Source organism: Impatiens glandulifera, chromosome 5 (assembly GCF_907164915.1).
Source record: "Impatiens glandulifera chromosome 5, dImpGla2.1, whole genome shotgun sequence".
Classification (NCBI taxonomy): Eukaryota; Viridiplantae; Streptophyta; class Magnoliopsida; order Ericales; family Balsaminaceae; genus Impatiens; species Impatiens glandulifera.
Genome location: NC_061866.1, coordinates 24,891,201 through 24,904,456, shown reverse-complemented (window position 1 = coordinate 24,904,456; position 13,256 = coordinate 24,891,201). Strand labels below are relative to the sequence as shown.

The window sequence follows — 13,256 nt, the reverse complement described above, 5'->3', positions numbered from 1 at the left end:
TAGGTTAAAAGTTCAAAATATACAAATATCATTTTTAATTTTATTTTAACTGTTTTAAGTTTATAGACGGGTTAACCACATTCCGACCCAAGTAACTATTTACTCTCACATAAATATCCAAATTAACCACAACTCTCTGACTAAGTAACAATTTACTCTCACATAAATATCTAAATTAACCACAACTCTCGACTCGATAATTCGGACACCTTAATATTAAAAATTAAGCATTAGATTACATATAACAAATAAACCCCTTTATACCTTCCAAAACCCCTGGGACCCTTAAATTCGTTCACTGTTGGGTTTCGTCTCTTTCTCCCTTGCTCTGCGCAGCTGCGTCACCTTCTGAAGCTTGGTGGTGGGGGAAGAATAACCGCACATTATGAGTAGTTGGAGGAGCCTTCTGCTACGTATTGGGGAAAAATGCCCAGAATATGGTGGAAACGTCGATTACAAAGATCACATTGTCAGTTTGATTCTTAACTCCTCTTCAAACCCTAGTTTTATTAGTTTCTTTCTTTATTTCTATGGCCTGATTTGAATTACGTACTTCTTGCGTTAAACCGATCCTGTCTTTGAGTTGATTGGATTTTTATTATTCGTCTACAGGACGCATGCTCCGGTGTTGTTCGACGAGAGCTGGATCACTATAAAGATGATATTTTAAGTGTATGTTTATTGAGCTGTTCATTTTAATTTTCTCTTTACTTGTTCAAAAGCGTATTCATTATGAAGATTGTACTTTGGATAGTAATTTTGCTTTATGAAACTATGGTCTATGCAGTGCAACAACACAACCACTACTGTATTTAATTGTAATTTATATCTTTTTTATCCTCAAAATTCTAGCTATATATTGTGTACTTTTTCTTTATTTGAAATTGCCTACATTTTTGTGGATGTTATAAGAATGGTGTGAGAGAATAAAGGTTCGAAATGTTCCTTTGACTTTGATGCTCTGCAAACTATCACATGAGTAATTTTAGTTGCGTTTGAGAAGTGGTATATAAATTTCCCTAACATGTATGTTTGCATTGTTTGTTTCTCCATTGTGTGATGCTTTACATCTGTTTGGCTAATCAAGTTCTTATTTTCTCTATTCACCCTCACAGTTCCTTCTTCAGTGTGCCGAACATCTGCCTCACAAGATTCCATTTTATGGGACAGTGGTGCGTACATCTGATCTCCTATGCAACTCTTTGTTACTTTCTCTTTTCTTTAGTCATTGTAGTGCATAAATGAAATGTAACGTTGTAGTATAGAAAGGTGCTTCAATATCTAGAATTAAGTACCACAGAGGATTTTTGCCAAAAACAAGTACCACAGTGGAGTCGACTAATTTAACAATATGAATTTATAAATCCATATCAATTTTGATGGTCCTCACCATTTTCTATGGTTTGTATCTTTGCACCAAAATTAAGTTTGTAGAATAGCTGCTGCTGTGCTGCTTTAATTTCACTTTTTGAACTATTGTGACATCTGATAACTTTCAACTGTACATCTGAACTCCTGATGTTCTTTACGACTTTACCACATGTTAGTCATTTGAAAGGTTGTGTTTCTTGTTATTAAATTTCTTAAGTGCAAAAATTTCTACTTTGCCTCCTGCTTCAAGTGTAGCTCTGATCACAAGATGTCTGTTGTTGTCCTTGTTTCGAGAGTTATACATTAATCACTTCTCTCTTGGAATAATGTTCTTCATTCTCTCTCTGAACTTTGGTATTCACGGAACTGTGAACATGTTCTCATGCTATCGTTTTGAATATTTTATTTTTCACACATTTTTGAATTGTTACTTTAAGCTATCTTCTCCATCATGTTTCCATAAAACTCACTTTTGTGCTTCTATGTAACCTGCTTCTCTCTTTAGCTTGGGTTGTTGAACTTGGAGAATGAAAGTTTTGGCAAAGATGTCCTGGAGTCTATTCAAAAGAATTTTCAGGTAAGTCGGTCCCATTATACGCGGGAGGGTTGGTTTGAGATTTTTCATTCCTCTCAGAGAAATTCTTACACAATGTTAATTTATTCCAATCTTTTTCCCTTCTGAATGACTCGGGCGAATCAGATACTGAACTAGTTCATATTATTATGATTGTGGTTATAGCTCATAAAGTTTCATTAGTTTCTCTATGTCTGCATTGCATATAGAAGAACTTATTGATTTATTTACTTCTATTAAGATTTCAATTGCTTTTGTAATGGTCCCTTTTCTGATTATCCTTTGAGATTCTGCTGCATTTCCGGGCTAAAATCTATATAATAACTGAAAATTCTGAAGTGCTACTTCTCTTTTTCTTTTCTTTTTAAAAAAAATGTGGCCACAAGGGGTTAAGCGCATAGCCCACAAACACACTTAACTGTTTAATCAGGCGCAAAACTTGCTGCCTGATGGGCTCGAACCTAGGACCTCTCAATGAGGCTGGGGATATCCACCTCTTTTTGCCGCTTACTTCTCTGTTTATATGGCATGTAGAATAAGCAGTTAAGATTTGTTGTTCTTTTTTTCCAAAACATGATTGATGTAATCTAAGTTGTTCTGGAAACTGCATCACAAACGTCTGTTTTGTGTTCACAATCTCAGATATGCAAATCCCTGGTTTACGTGAAGTGAAAAAAGACAAAGACATGTTCATAGCAGATGAGCTTCAGATTATATTTTTTTCAGAATCCAAGAACCTATAGCTGTAATTAGGTGTGCTTGCTAGATTGAAATGTTTACTATCTTGTTTATGCTGGAATTTGTGTTAAAAGATTCATATAAACATAATATAAACTGGTGGTTTTAGCTATCATCCATGTGAATAAATAAAAGTTTTATAATTTCCTTATGTTGTAAAGCTTTTCTATTTCAGGAGGCTCTGTACGTTGAAGATTGTAATAAGATTCGTATTTTGTTGCGGTTCCTTACTGTCTTGGTATGATCACTCCTATTCTTTCTTGACATAGATAACCGATGGGATTTCCTTGTTCCCATAAACATAGTTAAGTAGCTGAATAGACAATATTGTGACCATAATGTTGCGTTTAACTTATAGTTCAAAGTGTTGATTCAGTTTTCCACTGAAAGAAAGTGTTTATTCTTTTAGAACATTTCAGCTTCTTGTCCTATTACTTACTTATTACTTGTCTGTTGCATTTGGTAGACGTGCAGCAAAGTCCTTCAACCAAGTTCTTTAGTGGTTGTCTATGAAACCTTGCTGTCATCTGCAGCAACAACTGTAGACGAGGAGAAAGGAAATCCATCTTGGCAAGCACGTGCTGATTTTTACATAGCTTGTATTCTCTCCTGCCTACCTTGGGGAGGAGCTGAATTAGTTGAGGTATTGTTTACTTTTAATGGTAGATAATAACACATTGATCTAGAAAACATTATGAAATCTTTTTCAACCTTAATTTGTTTTGGAGGAATTTATGGATTTGTATGCTTATATGCTATTTAATTTATCAGATGGACTTCTTGAGTTGTAATTGTCATGGTTTCATCCACAAACATAAAGTTTATGGCTGACTGATGGTGTTCATGATCATTCAGCTATGGCATTTATTTTTTTCGTTGTTGGTCATTTGTGTAGAACTAACTTTGGGATTGGGCACAATAAATACCTTTTAGATGCAGCCATTCTGCCGGGTGGGTTGGGACATGGCCATAGGGGCTTTTTATTACAATCAACAATTCGATTCATCTTTCACTCTTATTATGTTTATGCGGTGTAACTTGCTATGTCTTATTCATGATCAATTATACTATAGCAAGTTTTTACATGTTATGAGATATGTTGGCTTGAGTAATTTTGGTAGCTCAGCTAATTTAACAAGCCCTTGGTCATTATGACCATGTGGTTTACTTTGTACCTGAACAATGCTTAGGTTTTTTAAGGTGGTTATGCATAATGCTGGTTAATTTACTAACTATATTATTACTTCAGATTGGTCGAATTTTGCCAAATGAAATGCGAGAGAAATTCACTAATTTTATTTAGTAGTTTGTATCAGTTTTAGAGCTTGTTGGTTCATTGTGAGTTTTGATTTAATTGAATTCACTCTTATAAAATAATATTTTTTGAATCTTAATTTAATATTTTTTTTTTTATAAAATCACATATTTCTTAAGTACTTCATTTCCTTTTCATTTAATATTTATATATTTTTAGCATCAGAAATCACCTTAGATTAGATTCATAATCTAACCAAACAACTTTTTTTAGTGATTACTCATGAGTCATGCATTAATCTTCTTGTGTTTGTAACTTTTTTTTATTACAAATGTTAATTAAATTGTTGGTTTCTAACTTGCTATCTGAATATAAAATAAAATCTTCACTTCAAATATATGCCATTCAAGTGCTTTCTAACTTCTAAGGTTTGAAGAGCTGGTCTCATCTCCTACATGATGTGTATATTGGTACTTTGTTTCAGGACGATGACATTTTGATCATACATGTCCACCTGAACAAAATATAGTTTGATTATTCATTTATTTGATGACATTATGAATTGCAGCAACTTCCTGAGGAGATCGAAAGGGTTATGGTCGGAATAGAAGCCTATTTAAGAATAAGAAAACACATATCTGATATTGGTTTCTCTGTTTTTGAGGATTTTATCGGTATTGACAAAGTGACTGATCAGGTATGCTTTCCAAGGACACTGTATTTCTTTTTGTGTACCTTCATGGATGAACTTTTTTCTTCTAAATCATTCTTTCATCTAAGAATCTGAATGTTGTTTACTGGTTCGCTCTTGGTATATTGCTTTTTTGATAAGATACTACAAATATTGCCTACATCTTTTGTCTTTTATTCACTAAGGGATATATTTCCTGTGATTTCATAAATTTTCAGGATTTTCTACAAGATTTATGGGTTAGAATTGAAGAACTTTCTAGCCATGGATGGAAACTTGACAGTGGTATCATTCATTTTCTACTTCAATTTTATTCTTTATCATACTTAACTGTTTTTCTTTAAAGATTTGGTGGCAGATTTATATTCTCTCAGCTGTGATGTTTTGTCTATTATTTGCGGGCTAATATAACATCCAGTTTTGATCCTTTCTGTTATTGCATTCATGTGATTCATTAATTTAGACTAGTTAACCAGATTTGGGATGATGTTTTTTTATTGATTGAGCCTTTACCACAGAATGCTAAGTACTATAGGTTTTGGTAGTTACATGTGCACCTATAGTTATATTCTCTTGCTTGTAAATAAAATAATGGAAGGTCTTCAAGTAGTGGTTTCAATTTTCCTTGTACTTCATAGAGTTGAAGAAGAATCTTCATTTTTTGGTGTCCCCTGGATTTGGACCAATACAGCCATGAAATCCAAAGTTGTATTGTTTATATTAAATTTGACATTTTTGTTTGGTTTTATCCATTCTGTTTGTTGCATTTGTAGTCTTATTTGTACTGCCACATATTTTGTCTTAGTTCCCAGGCCTCATCTTGCATTTGAGGCTCAGTTAGTTGCTGGGAAATCTCATGATATTGGTCCCATCAGCTGTCCTGAGGTACCAGACTCACCTGAAGTACCATCTCTTATTATCTTTGGCAAGCAAAAGCATGAAGCTGAGTTGAAGTATCCTCGAAAGATAAGGCGACTCAACATCTTCCCCGCTGATAGAATCGAGGTATTCACCTTGCTGTGTTGTGGAAACTTATACTATAAATCCTAATGGTGATTTAAGATTCTGCTTATATTTTGTGTCTGATACTAACCTCATACTTTGCTTCATTAACTCTATGCTTTATGGGCTACCCTGTTCCTCATAATACTAGGCTTCTTGGTAACACTTGAGTTAAAAAGTTGATATATGTGAGAGTTTTATGGTGATTGTCAAGTAGGCCTATTATCTTGTTTGGTCTTAAGTGGGTAATCCTTCTTTGTGTGAGCAGCTGTTTAATTATGTTGTCTATTTTTGGTTATGGCAGGATGTACAACCTATAGATCGGTGTGTTGTGGAAGAATACTTACTGGATGTCTTATTCTACCTAAATGGATGGTTTGTTTCCATAATCTCCTAAAGTTGTAGATTTTTAATGAAATATCAGCATCATCATTTGAATAATACAGCTCATGCTGTTCAATAATGGCTCGTCTGTCCCCATGCTTTTAGTATGATTTATTGATAGTTCTTGGGGTTATGGTCTGATCATTCTTTTCTTGCATGCCCATAAATGATGTCCTATATTTTGAGTAAGGCAAACATTTATTTCCGTTTCCTCGTTTACTGAACATTTATCCTAGTGTCATTTCATTGTGTGATTCTTGATGATTTCGTATAATATTGCATAATGACATTTTAGATCAGAACCCTAGATTGTATTTTCAAGAATATCCTTGGGATTTTAGGCATTGTTTTACAATCTAGGCTTGTTATGTGTAATTGACTGTCTAACATAATTAGTTTATGTAAGTTTAACATAATTAGTTAGGCTAATTATGTGTATTGGTTAGTGATTAATTAGGGGATCAATACCTAATTTAGAGATGCTCAATTCCGGGTGGAACCGGGTTGATCGGGCGGTGAAGCTGGAATTGCAGGTAGAAGGGCTTACGTTGTGAATTTTTATATCCCAATTGGTTATACATGAGACTTGGATCCCAGATTGAAAGTATGAGATTCTAGTCTGGGGTTATGATCTTGCTTCATTATCCACAGATTTTCATTGATAATATCCTTATATCAATGACTGATATATTAACTAAGGTCTTGTTCAAGCTCAATCTAATCCAGATGAGTTCAATCATGAATCAGCTATCGCTTAGTTTGAAAAATATCAATTTAGGCTTATTATGTATAATTCTACCAAATTTAGTTTACAGAAGTTCACCATAACTAATTTGACTAATTATGTGATAATCAATACCTAATTTATAGATACTCAATTCCTAAAATCCATGATTTCTTGTACAGATTTTAGTTTTTCAGCGAACAAAAACTAAGACAAGAAATACTACTTACAAGATGAGAAGTAAATGCAGATGTAAGAGGTCCCCCATCTAATCCTACATAGTGCAATTTCATGTGCATCCAATGCCTGCATAAGCAGGATAGAAAGTGCAAACTTTTGGTTGGATGCATATAGGGTCAGCGTACTGAATGTTTTTGCTTCTTGTATATGTTATGCACAAGTTTGAAATAATTGTGTGTAAGCCAGGTAGCAATAACTTCTTCCATGTCCTAAATGAAGAATCTCTCAGAATAAATGGTTGTTTTTTTAAATGGTCATGAAGTACCGAACCCACGACCTTGTGGACATGATAAGCCTTGCGCTCTACCACTAAGCTAATCAAGCCTTCCAAAATCAATGGCTGTTTATGCACTGCTTTCTTGTATTGTTTCCAGATCTTGCATATTTTCCCTTCTATATCTTTATCTTGGTTTTTTATTTTATACGTCTCATGTTTTGTTCTGTTTCTCATTGGGTCATGCAAAGCTAGTCGCAAGGAATGTGCTTCATACATTGTTGGTTTGCCAGTACCATTCAGATATGAGCATCTTATTGCCGAAACTATATTCTCTCAGGTAATTTGGTTTTCTGCTTTTCTGGATCTTCATTAGATTTGTGTAGCTAAGCTATCTTGTAATTTTCCTGTTTCCTGAGAAACAGAAGAGGATGTATAGTTTCTAATACTAAAGTGATTTTGGAAAAAAATTGACATCCATGTTTATAAGCTACTAAACTAAGCAAATCCATTACTGAATTAACTTCTGATACAAATCCAGATGTCCAACTAATTAGTTACACCTAAAGGGAATTCTATGCAGAGTGAATTCAACTAGTTATGTGTGGAAATTCTTGCATTTTAATTGGCGGTTAAAATATGATTCTTGCATTTAACCAGATTTATTTGACATCCTATTTTTTTTTTTCATGTAGCTACTCTTGTTACCCAATCCCCCATTCAAGCCATTGTATTACACATTGGTTATTATGGACCTCTGTAAGGTGTGTGTGGAATATTTATCCTTTCTCATATCCTGGCATTGCTTATAATATTATGTATTTCCTAACATTAATGTTCATTTACTAGGCTCTGCCAGGTGCCTTTCCAGCAGTTGTTGCAGGAGCTGTACGTGTTTTGTTTGATAAGATAGCTGAGTTAGACATGGAATGCAGAACACGGCTCATACTTTGGTTCTCACATCATTTGTATGTCTACATCTTTACTGGTGTCCCGTTGCTTTTTTAAATGCTATTACAAATGCGATGGATATTTTTGAATCTTCTGCCCCTTGGTTCTTTTCTTCCTCTTTATAACTACAAAGAAAAAAGTGAAAGGGGAGGATTCCTGGTATTGATGACTGACAATTCTTTGATTATGGCATCTTTGATTCTTTGATTAGAATGTGCACAAGTTATATGTTTTTTTTCTCATTTTTAGTGATACTGGACTTATTGATGATGTTGGGCATTCAGATATTCTGTCTTCGAAGAAGGAATTTCAACATGTATTCTTACTCTATGTTTTTGTAGATCAAACTTCCAATTCATTTGGCCATGGGAAGAATGGGCTTTTGTCCTGGAGCTTCCGAAATGGGCACCACAACGTGTTTTTGTTCAGGAAGTTCTTGAAAGAGAAATTCGTTTGTCATACTGGGAAAAAGTTAAGCAGGTAAACCATTCAGGGATGATGTACCACAAGTTAAGGCCTATTTAATTGCAGTATATATTATGTTTGAAATTGTTGAGATAGTGCAATTAACTGTGATTGCTTTGATCTCAATTGGTTTCATCAAGCATAAATGCTTTGACGTCAACAGTTTCTCTTATTTTTTGCTTTGAATGCTGCCTATGCACTACTGAACTTCATAATGACCATTTCTGAATGTATGTTTTTTTATTCTTACCTTTTGATATATCCATATAGAGCATTGAGAATGCCCCTGCATTAGAGGAGCTGCTTCCACCAAAGGGTGGTCCAAACTTCAAATACACTGCAGAAGATACTGAAAATAGTACTGAACATGCGCTTAGTGTGGCACTTAGAGGCTTGGTGAAAGAGAGGAAAACTGTTCGTGAGATGATTGCATGGATTGAAGAAAGTTTAATTCCTGTTCATGGTTTTGAAATAACATTGAGAGTAATTGTGCAGACTCTTCTGGATATGGGATCAAAGAGCTTTACTCATTTGATCACTGTTCTGGAGAGGTATGGCCAAGCCATTGAAAGGATTTGTACAGATGAGGATAAACAGGTCATGCTAATAAATGAAGTCAGCTCTTATTGGAAAAACAGTTCTCAGATGACAGCTGTAGCCATTGATAGAATGATGGGTTATCGTCTGATCTCCAATCTAGCCATTGTGAGATGGATATTTTCTTCTGTAAATGTTGGGCTGTTTCACATCTCTGATCATCCATGGGAGGTAATGGCCGCAAAAGTTACTAATTTCTCTTGCCAATAAAGTTCTCTTCTTGGAACATTTGCATGTTATTACACAGATTAGCACTTATATCATGTGACTAATTGGCATTCCTTTTTTCTTAAACACTCAATTTCCTTTCTCTTTGTATAGATACTCCTGAATGCTGTTAATAAGACATACAACCGCATTCTTGATCTGAGAAAAGAGATTGCAAACCTTAAAAAGAGTGTTGTATCTGCTTCAATGGTTGCAACAAAGGCTAAAGCTGACTTGGAGGCTGCCGAGTCAAAGATTACCTTAGTAGATGGTAAACCTGTTCTTGGAGAAAACCCTGGAAGAATGAAGCGCCTGAGAGCTAGTGCTTTAAAAGAAACAGAGCACGAGGTATCTCTCAGTGAATCATTAGCGTCAAAGGAGGTTCTTCTTTCACAAGCCTTTTCTGAAAACGAGGTGCGCTTGTTTACTCACTCAATTGTGTCCCCACTTTTTTTCTTTTTGTACTCTCGTCCCTATCTACTTGATTCACTTGTTCATTGTTCAGAAATTTAGAATGTTAGGTGGAAAATAGTATAAAATGGAATTAAGTAAAAATGTTACTGGAATTTTTTTTCATTTCATTGGTAAGAGTTATAAGATGTAATCCATGTTTAAATAAAGGATAGAAGTTCAATCTCCTTCATGGACTTGCATCAAAAGCTTGTTTTGCTTACTCAGTGTATGCCTGACTTGTTTTTCTTTATGTATTTTTTAAAAATGTTTGGAAGTTGTTTGTTAATTAACTTAAGTAAGTTCTTAAATCATCTCTTGACAATTTATGCAGCTCCTTGTCTCAATTCTTTATTATTTTTTCTCTTTGTAAAATGGATATTACATAACAGACTTAACCAAAAAATAACGGCATAAAAACATTTGCAAATTTGAGGAAGCAAAATGAGTATATCTCAGGTTGAGAAGCAAAATGAGCTTCTTTCCTTAAATACATGAGACAAATATGGCATGTAGGTTAAAATGAATGGAAGGGTTATTTTCTTTCATCAGTTAAGTTATTCCCAGTTCCTTTTGTTACTTATGTTTTTCATTTTCTAGTTGTAGTTATTTTTTCCTTTCCTTTTCACAACATGATATTGTATTCATACTTGACGTTCAATCTGCATGAACCTACAGAAGTTTTAAATGTTCTAAATGTCTTTTTGCTGCTAAAATTTTATGTGCAGGCACTATTCCTCAACTTATACAGAAGTTTCTCAACTGTTTTGATGGGACGCTTGAACGGGGCATTTCAAGGCAGCACAATGCGGCTATCAAGTCAGGCAGATGAAATGGCTGTTGACCTTGAAGGTTCATCGGCAATGGAATTGGACACGGAGAATAATGAGAATGGGAAACCTAATAAAAGGTTCTTGAACACGGAAAAATAAAAGTTTGGTATTGATTCTTCAAACTTGTTTCTAACTCTTTTACTTTTGAATTCATATTTTTCTTGTTAGCCATCCGAATGGAGAAAAACATGGAAGTTCTTATGACTTAGGCGAGAATGAGCAATGGTGCTTATCCACTTTGGGGTATTTGAAGGCAATTACAAGGCAATTTGCTTCCGAGGTATGACAATCCTGGTTCATTGTGTATCTTTGTCTAACTTCTGTCATGTCTATTCTGGTTGAGCCACTATTTAAATATGAAATATACCTCTAATAGTTTGAAACATGTTTCTCTTTTGGAGCCTATTCAATGAGCTATTGTTTACCATTCATATTTTCTTATGATTTGTTTAACTGAACTATAGTCCTAAATTGAATGCTGGGGTATTTATATAAACATAATCCATCTTCTGATTCATAAGACCCCTCTCTAACAGTTAAGACTGGTTTGACCTGGGATTATTTAAGTAACGAAGTGTTTTTTCAAATAACTCAGTTTTTGATGTAAGTTATTAAAAACCAGGTTATTTGGGCTTAAGTAAAAAGACATAGTGGTATAATAGATATATAATGAATAAATACTATTTTTTTAAATAATAGTCTGGGTATTTTTGTTGATGGTTTGAAAGATGTGACTAATGAGTAGATTGTTATTTGGACAGTAGGTAAATATAATCCCAAATATCCCACATTAATAAGGCCTTATACTTTTTGTACATTTTCTCTTTTTTCAAAAGGGTCCCTTCCCCATTTAACTCTTAGGATTTTTTTTACCTTTGTCCTTGTTAAACAAACGACGGCTAACTCACAATATCATATTGAAATTCACCGTATATGGAATCATGTAAATATAATCCATCTTCACTTTTAGGTTTTTCATCTCTTCTTCTAGCTTAGGTTGTGGGTTCGAGGTTTTCTCCCCCTTTATGGGAGGAGTGGAAAATATTGTAAAACTTAGATTATTTTGTTAACGTTTCTTTCAGTATTTAGGGAAGACTGAAACAATAAAGAAAAGATAACCAATAAAGAAAAGATAACCAATAAGCTGAAAGTATCACAAAAAGTTATTCATAGGTTCCACTTTAGAATTGTTTGTTACTAAAGTTGTTTTCTGGCATTCTTTACCTGCATTTGATCCCATGTATGCTAATTTTTTTAATTCTTTTTCAAAATGTTACTCTTTTTTTTTTTTTAGTAAAATTGATAAAAGACAAGTGTATAAAATATGTTGGAATTTATTGTTGTTATGTATGAACAGATATGGAATTATGTTGACAAGCTAGATGCAGAAGTGCTAACTGAAGATATTCATCCTCTTTTCCGGAAAGCTGTCTATTCTGGTCTAGGTCGTCCGATCATTGAAGTTAATAAGATATAATTCGTAAAATCTTTATGTCTTTCTTTCTGATTCATGGTGGTGATAGAAATTGGTTGCAACAACAGTTCATGTAGACGTTTAGTTTTTTTTTTTAGTTTTTTTTCAGTTTTTTTTTTCTACCATGCGAGATCACTATAGATTTTGACATTTAGAATTATTTGATTTCAGTTGCATACATTGCCTTTAAACTGTGATTGTCCACTCTGCCTCTATGGTGTTTATCTAAACACAATTTGAAGACAATGACAGAGAGCTTGAGCACTGCCTCTCTTAAGAGTTATTATTATTTTTTGAATGATTCAATTGTATTACATTCATCTCTATATAACTATTTTTTTTGACCTAACACACAATCACAATTAACTTTAAGTTGGGGGATTAGATTTAGCTAATTGTTGGAGCTTGTTGATATTCCGAGTTTGTTTGAGCAGTGAGTTGTGTCGGTTTTTAACCTACTGGATAAGGGGTCATGTTTTCTGGATGAACCCCATACATGCCTTTTGGCTTGCTAGTAGGTTTATAGATGTGAATTTAGAACTACTTTTTAATAAATTTATAGATGAGAAATTTAAGTTAAAAGCATTTCCCTCAATGTTTATTCTACAAACATTTATAGATGTAAATAAAATGTTAATTTGGGATTTTATTCAGATGTTAGTTAGTGTAATTATTTTTTAAAATTAGATTATACATATGGAATTAGGTGTTTTTATTCACATTTTAATGTTCTTGTATGTTTTTTCTTTTATTATAGATCCCTATGGATATATAGATGATACAAAGTTACAAACCTATGATAAACATTTTCAACTTTGTTCGGTTGGAACTTGGAACAAAATATATGTAATGAGAGAGAGTGAAATGAGTCTCCCTCTACAAATTTAGGTTTGCTTATTTGATCATCACCATTTTATTATTTTCATTTTTTATGTTTATGTGTGTAACCTTATTTTTTTATTTCAATAAAGTTTATATTTTAGAAAAAAAAAATATTGTAGATACATTTTAATTTAAAAGAAAAATATGAAAGGATTTTTTTTTCTTCAAGAAAATATACATATCAACATCAAAAATAAAAATTAT

At 33.4% G+C, this 13,256-nt stretch overlaps 1 protein-coding gene across 1 annotated transcript; it reads left to right on the top strand.

The window, feature by feature from the left end:
- The first annotated feature begins 317 nt into the window (after window positions 1-317).
- Window positions 318-12,484, top strand: LOC124937871 (nuclear cap-binding protein subunit 1-like). The gene is made up of 19 exons (XM_047478201.1): window positions 318-469; window positions 613-672; window positions 1,116-1,172; window positions 1,877-1,948; window positions 2,859-2,921; window positions 3,150-3,326; window positions 4,507-4,635; window positions 4,848-4,914; window positions 5,435-5,634; window positions 5,936-6,006; window positions 7,449-7,533; window positions 7,889-7,957; window positions 8,043-8,161; window positions 8,486-8,624; window positions 8,880-9,377; window positions 9,528-9,827; window positions 10,592-10,773; window positions 10,865-10,976; window positions 12,054-12,484. Exons 1-19 carry the CDS (start codon window positions 386-388, stop codon window positions 12,171-12,173), a joined length of 2,604 nt encoding a protein of 867 aa, XP_047334157.1. The 5' UTR covers window positions 318-385; the 3' UTR covers window positions 12,174-12,484.
- The last annotated feature ends 772 nt before the right edge of the window (window positions 12,485-13,256 follow it).

Bases quoted from the DNA above. Each gene is read 5' to 3' on its own strand.
- LOC124937871 (XM_047478201.1), top strand. From the start codon at position 386: ATGAGTAGTTGGAGGAGCCTTCTGCTACGTATTGGGGAAAAATGCCCA. The intron at 4,636-4,847 runs GTATGCTTTCCA...ATAAATTTTCAG, and splicing joins TTGACAAAGTGACTGATCAG to GATTTTCTACAAGATTTATG. The intron at 9,378-9,527 runs GTAATGGCCGCA...CTCTTTGTATAG, and splicing joins TCTCTGATCATCCATGGGAG to ATACTCCTGAATGCTGTTAA.